Genomic DNA, 23,638 nt, shown 5'->3' with positions numbered 1-23,638 from the left:
AATACAGGAATAAAAACAATATAATTCTGCAAAATATTGTATTGTGTTTTGTCTACGTGAACATCTTCACAAAGTAAACACTCACTAAACATATCTTAAGTTTCCCAAAGGATGAAAGTAATAAGAAGAGCTCCTTCAGACATTTTTCCAAAATCATCTCAATATGTTTATATCATTGCAGAATATAATTTTTTAACAACCTAGTATGAGTAACTAATACATATAAATGATTAAAAATTTATATTACAACTAAGTTTATGGCACTAGGTATAATATTACTATCAATCTTTACCTTTCATTTGCAATCACATTATTTCTAATATTAATAAAAGCCAAATATATTATTGGATTATTTGTCTAATATACTGATACAGTACTCAAAATATTTTATTAATAATATATATTTATATCATAGTTCTCTACTATTATGAGACACATGAACAATAAAATAATGTCATAACATTGGCCATAGGGTGTATTAAGAGTGTGGTGGACTTAATTTTACTTATACTTGTGCTGTATACTAGGCTATACGTTTTTGTGACAGAGCCTTTTAGTATCATATCCCTCGATTCATTATTGTAGATTATTGTTATAATTTTTAATCCTGCAATTTCCTCTTATTAAAAATGTATTTCTCGATTTCCAATACAACTTCAAAAAGTTTTATGGCATCAATGTTGCATTTTGCAAACTGCATCCAGCTGATTCTTAGTGAAAGCCATAATGAGATGAAATATAAGGTTTAAGCGAATTTTTAGGACAAAATTACCTCATAAAATAAGTTAAATCCTGAATGTAGTCACCCAATTTTTAACACCAGCACATACAATGATGAATTATCAATCATAAAAAACACACTCACATGCACACACACACACGCACGCACACATGCACACACACGCACGCACACACACATGCACACACAACACCTGTGTGGAGTAGCTAGTTTCCCATCGGGCGCCTCCCCAGGTGGCGGATAGGGGGATTCACACCCGATATGGCGGGAACCAGAGAAATTAAATACCCGGGGTGAACCAAAACTAGAATCAAATCCAGGCACGACAGTTCCTAGAATAGGCGGCGTACTGGTCAGCGTCTGTTCCTCAGGTTAGAGGCGGCTGTTCCAAAACCTGGCAGGAGGTATAAAATGCGAAAACAAAGAAATTTGGGTTATGGAAAATAACATCAATTGTGCTACGGTGCAGGGGCACGGAACCCCAGTACCGGCATCGGTAGGGAATGCGAAAGCGGGTTCCCTGGCGTAGTCATCATACGACCGCAGTGCTGCAATGGTGGGAGACTTGGCCATTGTAGCATCTAATGCCACAAGACTAACCACAAACGAGGTGATAAAAAATCTTGGGAGCAAAATTAAGCAGCTTCTTCATTCTCCTTCATTCACACAAAGAATAATGTACATGGTAAGATAAGGTGTTTCGCATGAGAAATTCAATATACTATACTTTGAAAAGTTGGAAACCGCTGCCCTCCCTATTGATACTGCAGATGGTCACACCCAAACGAAGGAGGTCAGTCCACCGAGGAAGAATGCGGTAAAGTCAGAGGGGACACTAATCACATCTTCTTTGGCCGACGGTAAAAAGAAGAATAAGAAGAGAACTGCACAACCCAATACACAAGTTGTGCAGCATAATGTAGATCGCCTACAGAGATCTAATCCAGCTCAACGGGGAGAACAACAGGAGGAGCTATGGAAAGAGGTGCGAAAAAGATCGAGGAAGAAACCTCGCCCTAAGCCACCGAGGCCTGATGCAGTAATAGTAAAAATACCAGAGAGCCAGTTCTACTCAGATGTCCTGCAAAAGGTGAGAGAAGATCCGGCGATGGTGGAAATGGCCTCTTTAATCACCAAGGTCTGGAAAATTAATAAAGGTGATCTGTTACTCCAATTAGACCGGAAGAAAGAGCAATCTCTTGCTGCACTAAAAAGCTCAATGGAGGGTGTGCTTGGCGAAGGGGGAGAAGTGTGGACTTTGATGGAGGAGTCCCTTTTCGAGCTGCGAGATTTAGATGCACTCACCACAAAAGAGGAGGTTGTGGAGGCCTTAAAACCCCTCCTGGGTAATGATTCAGTGCCCACCACAGCAGTGAAAGCTATCCGTCAAGCCTATGGAGGTACACAAACAGCGGTTATTTCACTCCTGGTTCTCCAAGCTAGGAAGGTTATGGCTCAAGGAAAGGTTTGAATAGGCCTTGTTGTTAGCCGTGTAAGCGAAAGACTTAGAGTTCCAAAGTGTTTCCGTTGCTGGGAGTACAGACACATAGCTCGGAACTGTGTTGGAAAGGATAGGACCTCCCTATGTCGAAACAGTGGCAAAACGGGTCACAAAGCTACTGACTGTGACCAGAAACCGCAATGTGCATTATGTGCGGGAAATGGAGATGCTGACCACCCCAGCGGAAGTAGTAAGTGTCCGGCTTTCCGTTCAGCACTGAGAACAATGATGCAAACCCGACAATATCGCAGATGAGACTACTTCAAATGAATTTGAACCATTGTGAAGCTGCACAGGATTTCCTCTACCAAACTGTACGGGAACAGCACATTGACGTCGCTCTGCAAACAATATAAAAATCTGGATGGCAACTCGTGGGTATCCAATGTCAGTGGTAAAGCTGCTATTTGGGCCTGTAATTCCCAAGCTATTCAAGAGTGAATACTGCATCGCACTCCAGCTTTGTATGGGCGAAGATCAACAATGTATACTTCTTTAGTTGTTACGCCTATCCCAGTATCACAATCGAAGACTTTGCGAATTTGTTGGATCGCATTGTCTTAGAGGCTAGTTGCCATAATCCAGCTATCATAGCTGGTGATTTCAACAGAATGGGGAAATAGAATAATAAATCGACGGGGTGAAGTTCTCCTGGAAGCTTTCAAACAACTAAGTGATTTGATCCTTATGAACACCGGAACAAACCCGACGTTCACTAGAGCAGGAAGATCATCTATCATCGATGTGATGTTTGTGAGTGGTCGCCTGCAACGGATTGCAACTTGGAAGGTTAGTGGATTCTATACAAACAGTGATCACCAGGCTATATTGACTACACTGGATACGCCTACAAGAAAGAAGAGTTGTCGATGGAGAATCAATGGTTGGAACAAAAAGACTTTCGATGGCGCTTCGTTCACTTTAAAGCTGGAGGATGAGTGTGAATTGAAAGGGTCAGCTGAGGAAAAGGCGCGTATACTGACCTCTTTTATCTTCTATATATCTTCTATAGATAATGGAGATATTATCTGGAGCTTGTGATGCAGCTATGACCCGTTCAAAGTCTGGCAAACATCATTCCTCAGTGTAGTGGTGGACGGATACTATTGATGATCTTTGCCGGTGTTGCAACCAAGCAAGAAGACGTTAGAAGCGAGCGAGACACCTACCGGAGTTTTCTGTGCTTCAAGAAGAGTTCAAGAGAGCTATAAGGAACCTCCGACAAGCCATTAAAGAAAGCAAACGACAGTGCTGGAGAGAACTCTGTGATGAGGTGGATGCAGACCCATGGAGTAGACCTTACAAAATAGCACTTAAAAAACTATGTAAAGGCACGATGCAGTACCCACGAGATCAAATGTTGTAAACAGTATTGTCCGAACACTATTCCCTGAACAGGTGATTACTATTGAAAGAATAGACAATAGATATATAGCGGATTTTCCACAAATTACGCAGGAAGAGATAGAGGACATCACCTCTGACCTACAACATGGCAAGGCACCAGGATTGGACAGAATTCCTAATGTAGCTCTGAAGGTGGCTCTCAGGAAATGGCCGGATCTTTTCATTGATCTCTTCAATTCGTGCATTCGTGAAGGCTCAATTCCGAAACCTTGGAAGAGACAGCGCCTCGTACTTATTCCAAAGAGTAATGGAAGACTGGAAGACCCATCAACCTATTGTCCAATTTGCTTATTGGATACTATGGGTAAGGCATTCGAGAAAATCCATTCCCTCAGGCTACAAGAGTTCACGGAGGGAGTTGATGGCTTCTCATGGGCTCAATACGGATTTTGTAAATAGCGATCCACGATAGATGCTGTTGGATTGGTAGTCGAGATGGCCTGCACAGCAATTAATAGCAGGTTTTGAGTTTAGATTCAGAAACAAGCATTCTTCTCATTAAGTGAGTTCATTGTGAGGAGCTATAAATTGAAAAAGCATACAGTTCAAGCTCATTTACATTTTCATAGGACCTTTGATAAAGTTTGCCACACAGGATTATTGTGTAACCTTAAATAAAAAGGCATATCTAAATATAAGTTGGATGTTCTTGAATCTTTCCTCCAAAATTGCACATTTTGAGTAAGGATAAATAACTGCTATCAGGTATATCAAAGCAGGGACTCCTCAAGGCTCAGTATTGTCGCCACTTCTGCTAAATATTTATGTTTATGATAAAAAGTGTTCAAATAATGCTTCTTTGTCTGTTTGCTGATGATACAGCTATATTCCCACAAGACTCTGATAAAGTTATTATCCGAAATAAACTGCAGACCTCCCTTGATGATCTCAAAAATTATTTTACTAAATGGAAGTTCAGCCTGAATACGACAAAAAGAGTAGCCAAAATCTTTACAATAAGAAATCCCAATGATCTCCTTCTCCCAAACTAATCATTAAAAACTTTTCCATTCATTGAAACCTCCCAACTGAATCAATTAAATATCTAGAGATTAACTCTATTAGGTCACCAACTAACATGGAATCAGCATGTCAATAGCAAATAAAAACTAATGTAAGGTAGACTAGTAATAATATTTCTAATTAACAATAGAAAATATAAACTAAAACCAGAAATCACTCTGCTCAAATTGCCTATTTGATTTTTAAAAATAATTTTCCAGTAGTTCAGCTTGTCCGTTAACAAATGAATATTTACTAAATCTCATTAAAAAAAAAAAAAAAAAATGACTAGACCTTGCAGGGTAAATAAGACAGGGAGTATTATTATTGTATACTTACTTTCACAACAAACAGCGGGCTTATTGGTCAGTGACTTGGAACAGAAGTCACAAAACTGGGGATTTCCATGACAAACAGAAACCCAATGGTGTGAAGATTTCTTTCCTTTATCCTAAAAAAAAAAAAAAAAAAAAAAAAAGGAAAATAAAATAAATATAAAAATGTAGAATACCAATAGTAAATTTCTTTTTTAGAAATCAGAACTTGGCTCATTAAAATAAACTTTGCCGTTTTCTTAAACTTTTCCACCATGGAACCCATGTCAGGCTGAAAAAAAATTGTTGGCACCCTAGTCAGGCTAAAAAAATTTCTGGGGCACAGTCATCCATAAAACCATTTGAATAAATTGGAAAAGAACTTAGGCCTCATTACGGCATTAATTGAGATAAGGATGGCTCTCTCACAGCCTAAGCCCAAGGAGCTGGCATCTGGGGTCAAAGACAAACCATTAGAGGGAATATCTATTCCTCTAAGGAAGCACACATCAGTATTTCGATCATAAATACTTGTTATTAGTTATTGCATCTATTAGAGAAAAGGCATACTGGTATAACAATCTATACAGACAGCCAGGGAGCAATAGAGGTACTTAATGACCCCATTACACTATCACTATCAAGAGTTATTGAATACAGTAATGCAGTACTAAACAAACTCTCATGTTACGATGAAGTTAGCATTGAATGGGCACCTAGATACTGGGGCATACCTGGAAATGGGAATGCTAACTGGGATATGATGGAAGATGTGTGAGAAACCATTAGGTCCTAACGAGGACACTTGGAACTCAAGATAGCCCCGAGAAAAGAGGGAAAACATTTCTCAAGAATCTGTACAAATTTTAATTTTTCCAATGCATCAAAAACTGAATGAAGTCATTAGATCAAGAGGAGGAGGAGGAGGTCTCTTGAATATTGTTAGTGAAATTCTTTTTTTATCTTACTTATAAATTTTATTTTTATGTAAAAGAAATCAATATTTTATTTCGACAACTAAATATCAATTTTTTTTTCATTATTTACTGTTTTATTATTACCATCCATATATACATTTTTTACAAGTATTATGCTTATAATCTTAGTTTGTGATAATGAAAAACTAAAGTATCCCATACAACTTTTCAAAATCATAGCATAAATGAAAATTCAACGTAATGTAATACTTTTGGCCAGCAGTTTACTATGGAAAATAAACAAGCTATGAGATAAATCATAAATAATAACACAACCTAAAAGTTAATGACTATAGGTGAAATATTTTATTGAAAATTAATTTAATTTTACTTAAAAAAAAAAAAAAAGGCATACAATTATGTTAATAAAAGATGTATAACATTCCAACTTATACTCTGCAAAGGATCCAATTAAAATCAGACAAGCCATTTTAAATGTGTTATAAATTAATTTTTAGAAAATTAATAATTAAATCATTGATTCAGTTAATAACTAAATAATCTATAAAATTTATCAATATAACAAAGAAATGAATACCTTTTTCTTCCTAAAGAACAAGCTTCCTCTTTTTCTTCTCTTTTCAGGATGTTCATCGTAAGCGGCACTAAAAAGGTTAACAAATATTTATAATAAATTATATTATAGTTTATGACTAATTTAAAGAGAAACATAATTTATATTTGATTGATAAAATTATGGCAGGGGAAAATTAATTTTCTAAAAATAAAATTGATTGATTACTAAAATTACTTATGTTAATTACTTAAACATTAATTCATCTATATGTTATTTATTCAAACCAAAAATTTGTCTACTTTGTTGTGACTAAACAACACAGTAATCGGATTCATACTAAAATAACAGCTTTTGAAAAAATAAAAAGATTATAACAAATTAAATGGGTCATGATGAGTGAAATTCAGAAAATCATGAATATAAAAAGGAAAAAAAAACAGAGTGTCTAGAAAAGCAGTTTGAGGAACTTCACTGACTATTCCATATTTTAAACAAGTTTTCTAGCCAAAAAATAGCAAAATTTATTCAGATCAATTAGTTACCTTATCAGGCATGCATTAAATACTAATGATTATACGTTATTCACCTTTATCATTTTAAAACTTATCAAAACCACTTATCAAATGTTGATGCAACCAAAACTTTATGCTATGAGTGGGACTTTCACAAAGATATTTATTAGAGGATGATTTAAAAAAAAAAAATGATAATAAAAATTATTAAAAAATTTTAATTATACAAATTATAAAGATAAATGTATACATACGAGGGTAAATCAATATTTATCCATAATTTAGTTATATTTTTGTTTATTTTGGTAGCACTGGCGTTTTGCATTGATGACGCATGCATTGTTTTATTTGTTATGTCTATGCAAGTTTCAAGCTGCTAGGTTAGATTCATTATCGCTGTCGTGCTGTTCATCATGACTGCTCTACTTTCTATTTGGACCAAAGCAAGAGCAACGTTCAGTGATCCGTTTTTTGTCGTTGGAAGCCGTTTAAGGGGCCGAAATTCATCAAAGACTTTCGGTACAGTAAGAGAACAGTGTTTTGCCACAATGGAGTGTCTACGAATGGATTGAAAAATTAAAAAATGGTCGCACAAGAGTTACATACAATGAAGGAGCCGGAAGACCATTTACTGCCACAAATGAAGAAAACATTGAGTATTCACGTGAAATGGTGCTCTTACAAAGACGAGTAACTATTAATGAAGTGGCACATCCCCTGCAAAGTAGTCACGGTTCTGCCTATAAAATCATCCACAACAGACTTGGGTTTCATAAAATTTGTGCAAGATGGGTCCCAAAACAACTCATACAGTTGCATAAACAAATGGGCTGGGACACCTGCCAAAAACATTTGGATTGCTATGGTAACAAAACATGGATCCTTCATTACGAGCCAGAAAGTAAACGTCAGAGTATGGAATGGAAACATCCAAATTCGCCATGCAAAAAAAAGTTCAAGTCTTAACCGTCCACAGGAAAACTGATGCTTATGGTTTGTTGGGACTCACAAGGTCCAGTACTGGAACATTATGAGGAAAGGGGCACAATAAACAGTGTACGTTACAGTGAGATGCTTACTGCTAAGCTAAAGCCTGAAATTTGAAGCAAAAAGGCATCATGAAGCTTGTACAATGATTGACCAAGTTCGTTGAAAAGCAAGGGGACTACGTCGAAAAATGTACTTGTAAGTTTCATATTTGATTACAATACAATTTTATAACATTGCGGGTAATAGTTGACTTACCCTCGTAAATGTTTGTAAAAATTTTTATTTAAAATAATATTTAGTTTGAATTTTTCATTTATGCTTTTGGATGATTCCATAATGAGCGTATAAAACTTCTCATCATGTTGAAACAAAATGATGGATACAGATACTGATTCAGTAGTCTCAGAGAAAATCTATGGCTGGACAAATATCCTCAAATTTCAAGGAAAGGTTAATAATGTTTTTCTCGGCCAATTACAAAGATCCAATATTGAAAATAATAAACCAAAAAGATACTTAACATATTTACAGATATCCATGGATTGGTTAAATTTTATCGAAGCCTGTTTTATTTAAGGTTAACAGATAAATATGCTTTCCACCTTAAGTTGCAATATCACTAGCATATCACCATCATCTTTCACTATTGTCATCATTTGTCATCCGTGCCCAATGACAACAGGTTGTTAGTATAAAAACTGTTTCTTTGAACTTTAATGTTGTATTCAGTCTAAAGGCCATTAACCATATTTATTTATCAAGTTTCTCACTGAATCTGTTTTTCTTGGATTCCCCGACTCAACTACAATTTTAAAAATCTGACTTTTCCCAATTGTTAAGAACCCTAACAAAATGAGCATAGATAGAAAGAAGGAAAATAACGACAACATTTTAACTGGAAAAAAAAACAAAAACATTAAATTGATAGAAGGAAAATACATACAGTATCTTTTCAACAATAACATAATAAAATATTTAAAAAAGATGACACAATACGTTTAGGTTTATAATTGGAGTGTATTTTACATCCAGTAGTGATGGCTGACAAACAGAAATGGTGTGCTTTAAGTGTAAAATAGAAATGGAGTATATTGCTAAAATTTTGTGTAAACATTTTCATATGGAATGTAACAAATGTCCCATACAATTTGTTATATTATTAAGCTTTATATAGGTTTCTGAATCTCGATATAACAAATTTTTAGCCACCTAAACCTCAATATAGTGAACCTCATTACAAAACCCCTTGGAATACATTACAAAGGGGTTCCATTGTAAAGCATGAAATAAACTAGTAGAAAATTCGGTTTGGAAATCAATACAGATAAAATCAAATACACATCTAGGGAAATTAGTTTTAAAAAATAATTTATATTGTTACACTTCCTTGCTATATCAAATTCCACGCACATGCACAATAATTTAATTTTACTAACACGACTTTAATTTTATTAAATGGAAACTTTTTAAAATGCAAAATTAATTAGTATATGTTACAGTAATAATATTTTTTTGTATTTTTTTTTTTTAGCTTGTTCAATTATATATAATATTGCCACCATAAGTGCCGATTACTAAATAATAAATCTTTTATTTTTCTTAGCCAATACCTATTTCTTACTTGATATGAATTATCACTAATTATCAAATTGGTAAACAAAAATAAAGATAATAGCTATGAAAGAGAATACACATTAGACATCAACTGAATTGTTTATTTCAGAAACTTTTCAAAGATATTTTTTTGAATTAGTGTTTATCATGGAATCAGTAACTCTTAATATAAAGGTGACATACTTTTGCATTAGTTTAATTATAGGAAACACCCATTTTGAGAAAACATTTACTCGAATACCTTATTTGTTTTAAAGCAAAATCTAAGTTAGTATTAAATATAGAAGGTTTTTCTTTTTTTTTACTGAACACTTGAAGAAGCACACTAAACAGATTTCTGAAATAATTCAACTTTGAGTCCATAGTTTATCAATAACACGAAAAGTAGTCATTTAATAATTAGAGATTATAGGGACTATACATTTATCATAAAAGATACATAAATTAAGACTATATTAACCAAGTTAGGCATATTCATTGTATCCAAAAATTGATGTTAAGAACAATTCATTAATACTAAAAAAAGAGTCAATTAAAACCTAAAATATAAACATTGATAGCTGAAAACATTAAAATATGTCCTGTAAAACAATTACATATAAAAAGAATAAAATGTAAAATATACAAACTAAATTTATAATAGTATAAAATATAATATAATAAAATTTCCATTAGAAATTTTTAGTATGCATAATCTGTTGAACAAATAATACATGGAGAGATTGATTTAAATTTATAAGAAAAATTAAATAAAATATTTTAGAAGTGAAACGATAAACTTAGTAGTACATAGTTGACTAAAGTATTTATTTTGTGATTTTTAAGCTACATGAGGATTGTCATGTAAATTATCTGGCTTTTTTTCTCTAAGAAAGTATATTACCGTCATTCCTATATTTAATCCACATGTTCCATGGGACTTGTTTAACAGCCTCTATGAAAAAGTCCCCGAGACCATGCAGACCAAATATCAGAAAGAGGACATATTATCCCCGAGAGAAAAAACAGAATAATTCAAAAGTACTTAAGTTGTCACAACATATCCATACATATTAACATAATAAAAAGCACTAATAATATTTTTGAAAGTCAAGTCTTTGCAGTTTTCACCCATTGTAAATCCACAAATAATCTACACATAATACACGCGCACACACGCATCCATATGCACAAATGTATTTACTTCAACGTATACAATTAAATGTTTTAGTAACCAAACATAAAAAAGAAGATATGGCAAACAATTTAGTGAGTGGTCTAAAAGCATGTGCATTAGTACTTACTGCGTAAAATAGTCTGAAGATATTAACTGTTTTTCTGGATCAAGTAATGCAGCCAAAGCTTCATCCTCATCACTCTCAGTTGCAAATCCTCTCAGTTGGCTCCCACTGTACGGATACAATATCAGCTAATAGGAAAAGCCATGCCTTAAAGTGCATCATGCGCATATAACTACAATTTATATTTTACAATACAAGTACATTATTAATATTTCTTCATTTAATTTTTTCTACTGAACCTGTGATTTAATGTTTTGTTCATTTAAAAGGTTAAAATGGATTTTGAATGCCTAGACAATTAAAAAGAAATGAAAAATTGCAGTAATAAAAGTGGGGTGGTGAAAGAGGTTTAATAAATATATTACATTAACAAAAAAAAATTACTTTAATCAATTAATTTATAAACTTGCTGTTATAAGTTCATGTTAAATTTAAAATTTAATAAAGAAAATAATCCTGTCAAAACTAACTGTCCTTTTATATTTTTCATCAGCTACTATATTAAATTAAATTTTAAGAACCCACCAAAAAAAAAAAATAAAATAAACCAAATCCTAAGATAACTATACAACCGACTAATTATATTAAATAATAAGAACAATTTAAAAAATAGTGATTATATTAAATTAAAACAAAAAAAATAAAAGCAGTTACTTAATGTAAAATACAAGCATTAGTAAAGACTAAATATGAAGCAAAAATTAAAATAACAACAAAAAGCAAAAGAAACACACGCAAAAACAACACTGATGACTATTCTAGAAACAAGATACCTTAAACTTTAAGAATCAACAAGGTTTGATCATGTTTGAACAACTTCAAGGGGAATGGAACTCAAAGAACACTAGGAAGCATCCTGTTATCCACCAAATCTATGAAAAAAAAATAATAATTTTCTAAACAGGAAGGAAAGATTCTTTGCCTTATCAGACTAGCCAAAATGATAATCTTTGACTGTTTTATGTTGCGAATTTGAATTAACTTTCATCAACTACAAACTAATGTTCCTAAGTCACCGTAAATATAGGGAAATAATACATAGGAAATAAACATTTAATAAAATATTAAACGTTTATACTGTTTGAATAGGTAAATGAAACATTTCATTGTGATGATAAATATTCAAGAATTATTTACATAAATATATAAATTAAAAGTACATTCTGTTTAGTTACAGAAACCGTTAAATTGAAAGATAAACTAGAATAAAACACTCTTCATTTAGAATAATAATAGTAAATAGCACTTTGTCTTTATATATTTTGTTATAAAGTACATAAAAATAATGAAAAAATCACAATCTTGGTCCTTATTTTATTGGTTTTTCTAAAGTTTTCAATTCTGATGAACATAATATTTTCCTATTCAATCATAATCTATCTAATCTGATAACATTCTAAAAAGTTTTCACTTCTTGTCCCATTGTTCACAAAAAGTGCTTATTCCAAACTAAGTTCTTTTTTATCCTCTTTCCTTCATACCCTGTGTTCCACATAGCTCACCTCAGATCAACAATATTTTCTATCTATATAAATTAAATTGGCTGATTTTATCAATTAATCCAGATAACATTAGGTCATCAAATTGTAGATGAACATTAATTTAATTTTTCATTATATACTGCTGTTCCAATTGAGGTATTTCTTATATTTATATTCAAAAAGCTACAAGATGATATTAACAGTTTTTGCCCTAAGGCATTGGACAATAAGGGTTCCAAAACCTTTACCATCCTCTACATTCCTGAATAGAATCCCTATTTTTTTCCATTCCTCCATAAAAAGACAAAATATAAAAACCCCAGGGTCATCTACTATTGATACCTGTTCTGGAGTAACCATATTTCCAGAACATTCTCAGAAATTATCATCCTTAACCCAAACCAAACTAACAAATCATGCTCAATGATTGTATCAGAAGTGCATTGGGAGACTCCTACATACAATGTCAATGTAAGTGCTACTAGGAGAAGATCAGCAGACCAACCAAATTTTATTCTATTTTATATTCTACAAAAAAATTTTATTCTTCCTCGATCTTCACAATCAATATAAATCTCATTAATATTTTTATAATTTAATGGGTTTTTTTGAACCATCAAAGGATGAGTTAGTAACATTTTTTTTTTATTTTCCTTTTTTAAGAAATTGAAAATAGAAAAAAATTACAACATAGAATAGAGCAAGTAACTCTAATGTTTTTCAAATACTCTTTCTTTATTTTAATCGAGTGTAGAATAGAAGTAGTAGGTAGTAAAACAACTTGTTGCGAGATACTTTTTTTTTCTGAAGCTATCTCACACAAGATACTTTGTGTGGAAAACATAATAATACCAAGAAGGATACAGTTAATTATTTAATTTTCTTTGGGGAAATGACCAGCAGAATAGAATTTACCTCAAATCAACATGACATGGTAAGATACTATTACATGAATTTCTTTCACAGGATTTATTCACATTGTTTCAAATTATCCACGTAAGATATGAAGAAAGAGAAAAAACATGATGCTTTCATATATTAGTACATTAATGTAATTATTAAAAATTGCATATAATGAAGGTAAGATTCTAATAGGTATCAGTCACATTTTAACAAAAATTTAATTGGAAAATATATTCAATTTCTATATACTTTATAAACAAGAAGTAGGAATGAAAACGCTCCACTTCCAACTTTTGATAAATTTTAACAAATTTCCATAAGAATACCTTTAAGCCACAGATATTCCAAAGGAATATTTACAAGCACTGTGCAAAATAAATTAGCATATTATGACAAACACTTCATAATGCTCAATGCATTAGGTTGCTGAAATTGATTTTTTTTATGAAACGAATCCATTAAAAATTGGAATGACATATAAATCTATTGAAATTGGGCATATATTGTATAAAATACTTTATAGATAGAGCAGAGGCAACTAGATATGGCTTTATGTGTGTGCATTAATTTTGTTGAATAAGACTCGACTTAAGTTAGTTTTCAAGGAATGGAACCTAAAATAAGTACTAGGACCGTCTAAACAGTTACTTAAATGAAGAGGTCTAATCATATTGGATAACAATTTGGAATTAATTTAGTTTATGAAATAAACAATAAATACAATTTCAATTAATTTATTTCAAAGAAGTCTTTGATGAACAGCCAGATTTAAAGAAGTATTACTAATTAGGAGCTTCTAAATATTATTGTTTAAAATTATAAAAAAGGAACATTGCCATCACATTGCTACTGAGACAATCATTAACAACCCATTTTAAAAAGTATTGGCGAAGTTTCTGCAAAAACTTTTGGTATAATCTAATCCGAATTTGCAATGGTTCAGAATTTTCCAATTCTGCCGGAGTACCACAAGGCAACATCTTGTGTACTGTCTTCAACATTTTCTAAATTTCTAATACTTCTACATCACCAGATAATTTCCTGGAAACAATGACAATCATCTCAGATCCTGAAATGGCCTTCTTTGACCAGCAAAGTAATCTCTAAGTTTGATCTATGAATGCTAAAACTAAACAAAGTCACAATCTAATAATGTCTAATAATAATAACAGTGACCTTCACTCTATACTACAGATCCTCTTCACCAACCCTTTTCAAAAGCTTTTATATTTTTTAGAGTCTTCTAAACGATTATTATATACATTTTGTACAAATACAGAGAAATCTCATTAATCTAAACTAAATGCTGCTGGGGACAGAGAGGGGAGAAGGAGAGAGGTTAGGGCTGTTTCGGAAAACTACATACAATAAAATATTAAATCTCAAAACATACATACAACTCTACCAACTGGACACATACGTGTATACTCACTAAAAACCCTGGTCTACATAAAAATCAGTTTATTTTAAAGAAATCGGTTATTTTGGTTTATTTTGACTTAAGGAAAAAATTTCTCACTGCTTCTTCTTTTAGATATTGTAGAAGTATTTGTCACCATGGAATATTGTTTTCGTAGTCCATCAAATATAGTAACTGAAATGAGGCTCATTTTCATGGTTTATTGTCATTACTGTTATAGATTCCTTCGATTGATTTTTCCTTCCTCTTCATTGTTTAATACAATTTTTCCACTGATTTTAAATATATTAATCACATGAATATAAAAATGAAGCTCATAAAGAAGGTGAGGGATTTTAGAAAATAAAAAAAGGAATAGTATGTGTGTAGAGTACATATCAGCAAAGAAAATTTCAGGAAATTTAATCAGGCAAATGTCTTTTGTTTTAAATTTGTCTGCAGCTTTCTGTAACTTTTTTTTTCCAAATTTTATAAAAATATTAGTCTTTTTCTGATAAGGAACTATATTTCTAAAAGTAAGAAACAGCAAGAAAGATGTAAAAGGTCAATGTACAAAATGGAAGACATATAATTGATTAAATATTATATTAATGTTGCTTGGTAATACAAAACCAAAATTACTTTCTTGTAAACCCAATAATCGAAGCCAGTCAAAATTCTGAAAACTGCATTAAAAAAAGATCATTTATATATTCATCTCAATAAGGTTTAGATTATGATAACAACACAAAACATTACAAAGTGATGAGAAGCCAGTAGAAAGAATAATAAATACTAAGTATTTTGATTACTCTAGAGCAGCACAAAAAACTTTTTTCACACGACTTTGGCTATATTCTACATTTGTCGAAAATGAGTTATCTAGAGAAATGTTTAATATCTTAAGAACAATAATCTCTCATTAAAATATATATATATGTTTTAGAAAAACTATATTTTAGGTTGTATTTAACATACTGAGCTTTAAAAATACTTAAATTTTAGAAAATGTCCTCTACTTTAAATAAAGTACATATAATGTTTTTGGGTGGTAAATAGTTTCCAAAATGTTGAGTGTGAAATGAAAAATTAACAAAAATTAGAGGTATTTTCTTGAATAAAATCAACTTTCAATTGACTGCTGAGACCACAAATTCATATTTTTAATGTCAACCCAAACCCATAAAACATATTAAAAAATTAGAACTTCCTGACATTTCGCGTTTTCAAAATGCTTCATTTCTTGGACTAATTGTGCTATCGGGCAGGACTATTGAATAAAAATTACACATTGTACAAAAAAATTAAAAATAAACTGTAAGTAATTTTCTCTTCTTTATTTAAATATTTGATTTTGCGTAAGATGTTAACTTTTTAGTTTTTGTTTTTTTTCAAAATTTAGATTTGCTGAAAACAATTTCGTTGTATGTCTGATATGTGTTTAGCACCCCAGAAAAAACATAAAGTAAATCACTACAAACAATTACAACAGAACTTTCCAATTCAAGCATGTATTACAAAAGATTAAGTTGTTCTCCACGATTATCAGTTTATAGGATATTAATTTTATATGTCACAATATCAAGCTAACTGATAATTAAGCCGTCTTTGACAACTGATGATAGAATGACATAAATTTTTGCAGGACACCCATATCTAAAAACTAGGCCTAGACATTGTTTAAATATTGTTCTCATCAAATAAAATAAAGGGTTGAGTTATGAAATAATAATGATTTCCAAAATAATAATTAGAGTAAGTGTACCAGTTATTGATTTTAAATAGTAAGAATTTGGTACCAACAACCATTTCAAAATTGGCCAAAACTTATCCTTCTATCTAAATAGGCATGAGACTGGACTCTTACACCATTCATTGACATAAAGCAATGAATTTCTTTAAAAAAAATTTTTTTTTTAAATCAGGCAGAGAAGCTACAGTCACATTGAAACCAGTTAACATGGTTCCACTTTGTTGTTGGCATGTTTGAAACAAGTGTTACCTCTTCTTGAGTACTAAACAGAATTGTCTCTGGCTCTTACTTTCTGGTCAATGTTCAGTAACCCACACAAACAGGGTAATTTACTTTCTGAGTTAATTTGAGAAATGTATAAACTTATTATGAAAAACTATTCACATTATTAACTAATATTGAATATTTTAAAATAACTCACGGAAAAAAAATTGAAAAATTTTCCCATTCCATTTCTTTATTTTGATTGGATGATTTGAAATGAAATCATCTAAAACTCAATGTTATTGTCCTGATATCTGCTTCAACAGGAAAATGGCACTATATATCACAGAGTTCACTTTGCTGAACTTAATAAATTTATTGTGAGGGAAAAAGCGGTTCTACGAACCATTAATGTGTTTCAATATAAAATAAATTCAACCGAATTTTATTTTAAATTTTATTACAACATTTATTGGGAGATATTTTAAGTGTTTGATACATATATATTTATAAGTTATGGTTAGACAAGGCCTGTATACAACACTAATCCTAACTCCCCATGTAAATAAACCTCAATAATGTCTATAAGGAGCATCACAGAGATAATAAAGCAGTATCTTTCTAGTAAGCATACGGTTTAATTCTGTTCCCTCTTTTCCTTTTTCTTCAAGCCTTTCAGTCCAAGTGCTCATAAGTGGTGCCGAGACCCGGATACTGATTGAATATTTTTCACTGAATGAAGATTCTTTTTTCTTCTTCTAAATCTTAATTTTTTTTTTAATCTAAATCTTTTTCATAAAAACTTCACCGATTGAATATATTTTTTTTGAACTGTTCTCTCACCGGGATTTTTTTTTTCTTTTTTCCTCCGGCTTTCTTATCTTTTACTTCGCCTAAATTGTCATTTTTTTTACTGACCAAGATGGTTAATGGTGATGGTCAACCACTTTGTGCATACGGTAACGGGATTCGCTCCAATCGAAATTCTGTTCGGACTTAGAGGACACAAACGCAATTATAGAAACACGGTGATCGAAGGAGAGGAAATCATCGGTAACGGGATGGCACTGAGAAAAACGTGGGACAAGGTGAGAGATAGAATCGAAAAGGAGAAAGCCAAACGCGTGGTGCGACATAACAAGGGTTTACGTGACATTGTGGGAAAAATTGGTATAGGGGCAGTGGTTTACCGTAGAGTGAGCTCTAACAGGGGTAAGGAGCCGCAAAGGTATGAGGGGCCATTCAGGGTGATTATAATTAGAGAGCATAATATAGTAACAATAGAGAGTATTAAAGAACCAAAAAAGCGAAGGACAGTCCACATAGAACAACTCAAGTTCACCATAATAAATAATCAATAGGATCTGGAGTTTTCTCATCTATGTAAAAGTTTTTTTGTTTTTTTTTTATACAAAAGTTTTATTGTTAGTGTTTCTAAGTTTTATGGTAAGAAGAACGGAGTGACAAGTTTTATTAGTTTTTAAGTAGTTCAAGTGTTTTAGTTGATGAAAAGTGTATTTTTTTAGTTTTCCTTTTTTGTGTATAGGTTAGTTTCTCTTTAGTTTTTTTTTTTGTGTTTTGTTGTGGTTATCTTTTTGGAGTTTATGAGGCATGTTCATAAACTGGTTGGGGGGGGGGGGAGTTATGGTTGGACAAGGCCTGTATACAACACTAATCCTAACTCCCCATGTAAATAAACCTCAATAATGTCTATAAGGAGCATCAAAGAGATAATAAAGCAGTATCTTTCTAGTAAGCGAACGGTTTAATTCTGTTCCCTCTTTTCCCTTTTCTTCAAGCCTTTCAGTCCAAGTGCTCGTAAGTTATATATATAGACACGTCTGGACCAGTTTTAGCAATACTATCATCTAAAATATGTTCCAAAAATTTCAGTTTATGAAGTTAAAACGCACATATTTTAAGTTTAGGGGCATGTCCTTCAATGAGCCTTAAGATTGTATTTAGTCTGTATTCATGATCTTCAATTCCGTCATAAGTAAAGAAATCAGAAGTTAAATCAATAATTTCCCTTATGCCTTCAGTTGCCTCTGATACTATACATTGAATGTATTTGTATGCTGATGATTTTATATATATATATCATGAAGATCATAAATATAGACTAAATACAATCTTAAGGCACATTGAAGGGACATGACCCTAAACTGAAAATGTGTGAGTTTTAACTTCATATTTTAGATTATGGTATTGCTAAAACTGGCCCAGATACAGTGAGGACCATTGCTACAATGCCTCTCTGAAAACTCAAGATTTGAGGTTATTCTCAGGGATGAATAATTGTTCAATAAAATTTATTCCTATCTTTCAAACCACAATAAAGCATAAAGAGAGTTATTAAAATAAATAAATAAATTGATACTCAGCTGGTGAACAAAGTACGAGTGATGAAATTGTATAAATTAAAATATCTTGTTTCTGAGTATGTCAACATAGTAACAACCAACTAAAAGAGAAAGACTATGATTTCAGCTGGTTCCAGCTTAAAATTTGGAATAGGTGTTTTAGAACAAAAATCAATCAAAGACTGGATACCAGAAATTTATCTTATGTAAGGACATTAGAAACCTAATATGCTCAAATTACCTCCTGTGAAAGATTTAGAATAGAAAAAAAAATTTTTTGGGACACATTTCCTTTAGAATAAAAACTCTTCTGAAGAAACTAGGTAACACAGATGTATAAGATGAGATTGAGCTATATGTTTCAGAGCTAGTTTCTAAAATCCATGTTACAGAATAAAGAATCAAAGTACTGAACAAGATTGTGGTCTGCCAACTCCTAAAATCATCTACATTGTGTGGGACTGGACTAGTTTTTAAAACACCAAATTTTCCAAAGAAGGGGATTTTTCAACCTTTAAAAAAAATGTATACTTTATGGAAGTAGAGTTTACAATCCCAAATCTCTGGGAGTAGAAATCCCTAACAACATGGACTCAGACATGACAATAAGTAACATGAGGAAGTTATACTGTACCTAAAGAAAATTCAAGTGAAGTTTACGAACCCTAACTCCCCTAGGACAGAGACTATGAGAGAAAATTGCAGTTGACTTTTAAATAATACTATTAAATACAATAAGGAAGACAATTTTGAGACTGAAACATATAGTCCTAAATAAAATCCTAAAAAAGTTCAAGCCAAACATATAGTGCACATAAAGAACTACTGCTATATTGGTCAACACCACTAGAGTGAGGCTTGAGTCAGGGAAAGCTCCTCAATGAGACAAATTTAAGAACAACAGTAACTGTCTTAGATAAATAATTTAAACCAGCTTGGGTGGATCTGACCTCATATGAGAAATGGCAGTAGCATTAAAAAATTAGCCAAAGAGAAAATTTTCAATTGAAACCAAGGTAGTTGAGAAAGGATGCTAAAATTTAAGGAAATATGGAACTGTTCTGACAGAATATTTCTTTGATGCGGCGAGAAAGAGGGAGCTTGAGCGAGAGAGGAAAATATCTGAGAAAAGAGGGAAAGAAAAGGATATTGAAATAGAAGAGTGGTTATTAAGATAATAATAATTATTATTATGAGAATTTTTAGTTAAATTAGTTTGTTGGATATGATATATTATACAATATATAATTAAAAAATTAATACAATTCTTTTATTTATTTACACTTATTACAATAATGAAACAAAGAAATAGAAAGAAAGGAATATAAGATAAAAATACAACCAAAGAGATGTGATGATCAGAAGTTGCAATTCCATTACTAGTAATATTCAATAGAAATTAATACAAGAGCTAAAATTCAATAAGAGGAATACATTAATTATTAGGATACAATTTAAAGATTTAAAACATAGAACCACAAATGAACAACTCATCAATAAACATTTTTCAACCTCGGGTATCATTAAGTGCAAAGTGCAATATCATATAAAAGCATACAAAATTCAGCATATCACACATAAACAACCAACAAAGACAGATCAACTGGAGACTACATAATTTCAAAACATCCAAACACGCACTGAAGAAAAAGGGAGGTAACATGACACTACTGAATAGAAATATAAAAACACTAAGTACAGTTCAACATACTCAACAAGTAAAAATTTAAATAACCAAAATAAATAGATAGATAAATATAACAGATAATAAAAAAAACCAACCATCTAAAACTGGATTAACTGGGTGGTCACTAAGGTAAATAACACATGGAAAACCTGATATATTAAGGGAAATAAATAGGATATGTATAAAAGAATGGCTATTCTAAAATAAAAATCACCAAACCTTTACATTTATTTAAAGTTTCTGTAAAATATAGGGCATTCATGAGGAAGAACTTAAAAATTTCAAAGTCACAAAGAATAAGAATATCAATCCAATTATAAAGAGAAATGTATGAAACATCAAAATACCATAATTTCTTTTATGATGAAACAGCCTATTAAGAAAAATTAAATAAAGTTAATGATTGATAGTGAATTTAGTGCTTAAGTGAAAAATATTTTGGTATACCACTAAACAGTAGATTCTATTCAAACCCTGAGATAATAAGTTAAAAAAAAAAAAAAGTATATTAGTATAAAGTTAACTGAACCTTTTCTCTTTCAGGTTGAACAAATTAAATGGGTCAATGGTGACTAGCAAACTTTTAATACTAATCTTGATAATTTATTTTCTAAACATAACTTAAAATTATTAATCTAAAAATAAACCTATTTTAAATATAATACTGCACATATGTGGTAAGTATGCTTCAGCAAACCATGAAGTATATAAATTACTTTAACTGAATTACTTTAAATACTTTAGTTAATTATAATAAAAAAATGTGTCAAAGAGATATATATATAACGGAATATATGATACAATAGATAAAAGATAAACAGTAATATAGAAGAAAAAAAAAAAAAAAAGTAAAATAAATTTAAAAACAAGACATTATAACACCAACAGTGCATAAAACTCTGAAAAATGCAGGCTGATAAGCAATATAATTTCAAAGATTTGAAAACTTGTACTTAATGCTGGCCAAATACTTAATTCAACAAAGCTTTCAATTGACAATATACTAAAACAAACTATGGAAAGAAAGAAGGATTTCAGAGTAAATGCATAAATTCATCTAACACACATAGGCACCTTCACGCACGCACACATTTACACACAGATGCACATTTAGATGTGAAAAGAAAAAGACGAAGAGGAGGAAGAGATGTATAAAACACAAAAAAGTTCAATAGTACATACATATAAAAGGTGCAACATGTGCATTACGCGGTGATAAAAAATAATGCAAACATTTTTTTCAAATAAAAGACATACACTGGTAAAGTAGCTGTAGATGATTCTATGTTAACAGGTTCCACACTGGCAAGTTCTCTAACAGCTATTATAGAAGGTGTTGATACTGATTTTTGAAGAGGTGAACTGAGGCGAGCATTGAGTAGCCTAGTTTCAGCTTCTCTTTTAGATACAACTTTCTTGAAATCGTTCTAAAAAATATTGTAAATAAAAATACAAAAATTAGTTTTGACAAAAATGAAAATAAAATAAACATTCATTACATCATAATTCATATCAAAAAAGTTAATAATTTTTCATTTATTAAAAATAAATACTAATAGTATACATCTTGAAACAATATAAACTAACAATCTTGGTACCATAAATAAGACTGATAGAATATAATTTACTCAACACTAGCAGAAGTCCTGAACCCATGTAGTACAAAAGCCAGGAAGAAAAAAAGGCGGTTATCTCACCCCAATTTTTGATTACTTCAATAAAAACTATGTATAACTACTAGTCAAAATTGATGAGTCTGCCAAGTATAGGCTGTTTCAAAACCTTAAAAAAACATTGATTTTTTATTCGGAGCTCTATATCGTAAAAACTACCAACAACACTAGAAAATCTAAGAGAACATTATTTAAAGAAGAGTAAATTTGCTGAAATATTAGCCCTAAAGGTGGATCCACATGTTGGCCACTCGCCATGGATCGGAGGCTCATACGAATGCTCGGCAATCAAAGTGCGGACCATCCACATGCCAGTGTTATTCAGAGAGGCAAACATGGAGGACATTGAAGTGATTTCAGCAATTCCCCTGGGATTATATTATTTTTATTACAAAAGAAAAAAAGAAAACGTAAAATACGACAAAGAAGATGGTGGATGACAACAATTCACAAAAATCGGACTAGATAAGCTTAAAATTAAATAAAAATTAATTAAATTCATCTTTTATTTTAACTTTCATAATTGTGCTGTTGTATATATAATCTTGTAAAAAATGTATACAATGGAAGATTAGATTGTAAAGATATACTAATACGTTTATTCTTCTTCCTGTATAAAGAATTAACCTATTGGGTATTGTGTTATTGACGTTAACATATTGTATTAACTATTTCAGCCTGTGGGACTGAAAGTGGTGCAAGTCATTTTTTATTTATTGTAAGAATTTCAATTGTTTATAAATGTTATTAAACGATGTATTTAGTTAAGAAATATGTTATTTTAGTGCATATTGTGTACTTAAACAACATATGAAAAGTGACAGCTCAACTAGACAAAGAACAATGGTGGAGACGCTACACGAGCGCTCTCACGAACCCCTTTGATCTGTGTCCAAAAAACCGACTCTCGACGGCTCGGCAATGAGCCTAGGCCAACCGAGCCAAGCCACCCATCCACATGCTCGCGTATATCTGAGTTCGCCATGGCTTGGCCAACATGTAGAGGCCCCTTAAAAGAGCTATTTACGTTTAATAGTTGTTGAAATATAGCTTTTTAAAAAGAAAAATTTCTTAAAAATCTAATGAAAGATTAGTAGTTAGTAAATTTATTTTGAGAAATCTATATCTCAGGAACTATGAGACATACAGATGTCTATTAACACTCAAATTAAAGCTAGTTTAATGGACTATAAAGAAGTTCATGACCTTTACCTTTGTAGGAAGAGTAGTTTTCATGATATTTGCAAAAATAAATTGATTTATAGTTGTTCGGACAATAAATTTGATTTATGAAAAACTTTATTTCAGAAACCATTGGACGT

At 31.5% G+C, this 23,638-nt stretch overlaps 1 protein-coding gene across 7 annotated transcripts in view; it reads right to left on the bottom strand.

Moving 5' to 3' along the window:
- cyst (rho guanine nucleotide exchange factor 18 cysts) overlaps positions 1 to 23,638 on the bottom strand; it is a 168,338-nt gene that overhangs the window by 92,773 nt on the left and 51,927 nt on the right. For 6 of the 7 annotated variants that reach the window (XM_014418966.2, XM_014418963.2, XM_014418965.2 and 3 more), the window contains exons 7-10: positions 21,901 to 22,070; positions 10,857 to 10,961; positions 6,479 to 6,545; positions 4,989 to 5,100 (exon numbers count right to left, since the gene is read on the bottom strand). In XM_014418966.2, the coding sequence (XP_014274452.1) occupies positions 4,989 to 5,100; positions 6,479 to 6,545; positions 10,857 to 10,961; positions 21,901 to 22,070 (454 nt within the window). The remainder of the gene's footprint in view (positions 1 to 4,988; positions 5,101 to 6,478; positions 6,546 to 10,856; positions 10,962 to 21,900; positions 22,071 to 23,638) is intronic. The other variant, XM_014418967.2, reaches the window with a different exon arrangement.

This window comes from Halyomorpha halys, unplaced genomic scaffold (genome assembly GCF_000696795.3).
Source record: "Halyomorpha halys isolate HHAL.00 unplaced genomic scaffold, Hhal_1.1 Scaffold214.1, whole genome shotgun sequence".
Classification (NCBI taxonomy): domain Eukaryota; kingdom Metazoa; phylum Arthropoda; class Insecta; order Hemiptera; family Pentatomidae; genus Halyomorpha; species Halyomorpha halys.
This window is presented reverse-complemented; position numbering and strand designations above follow the sequence as displayed.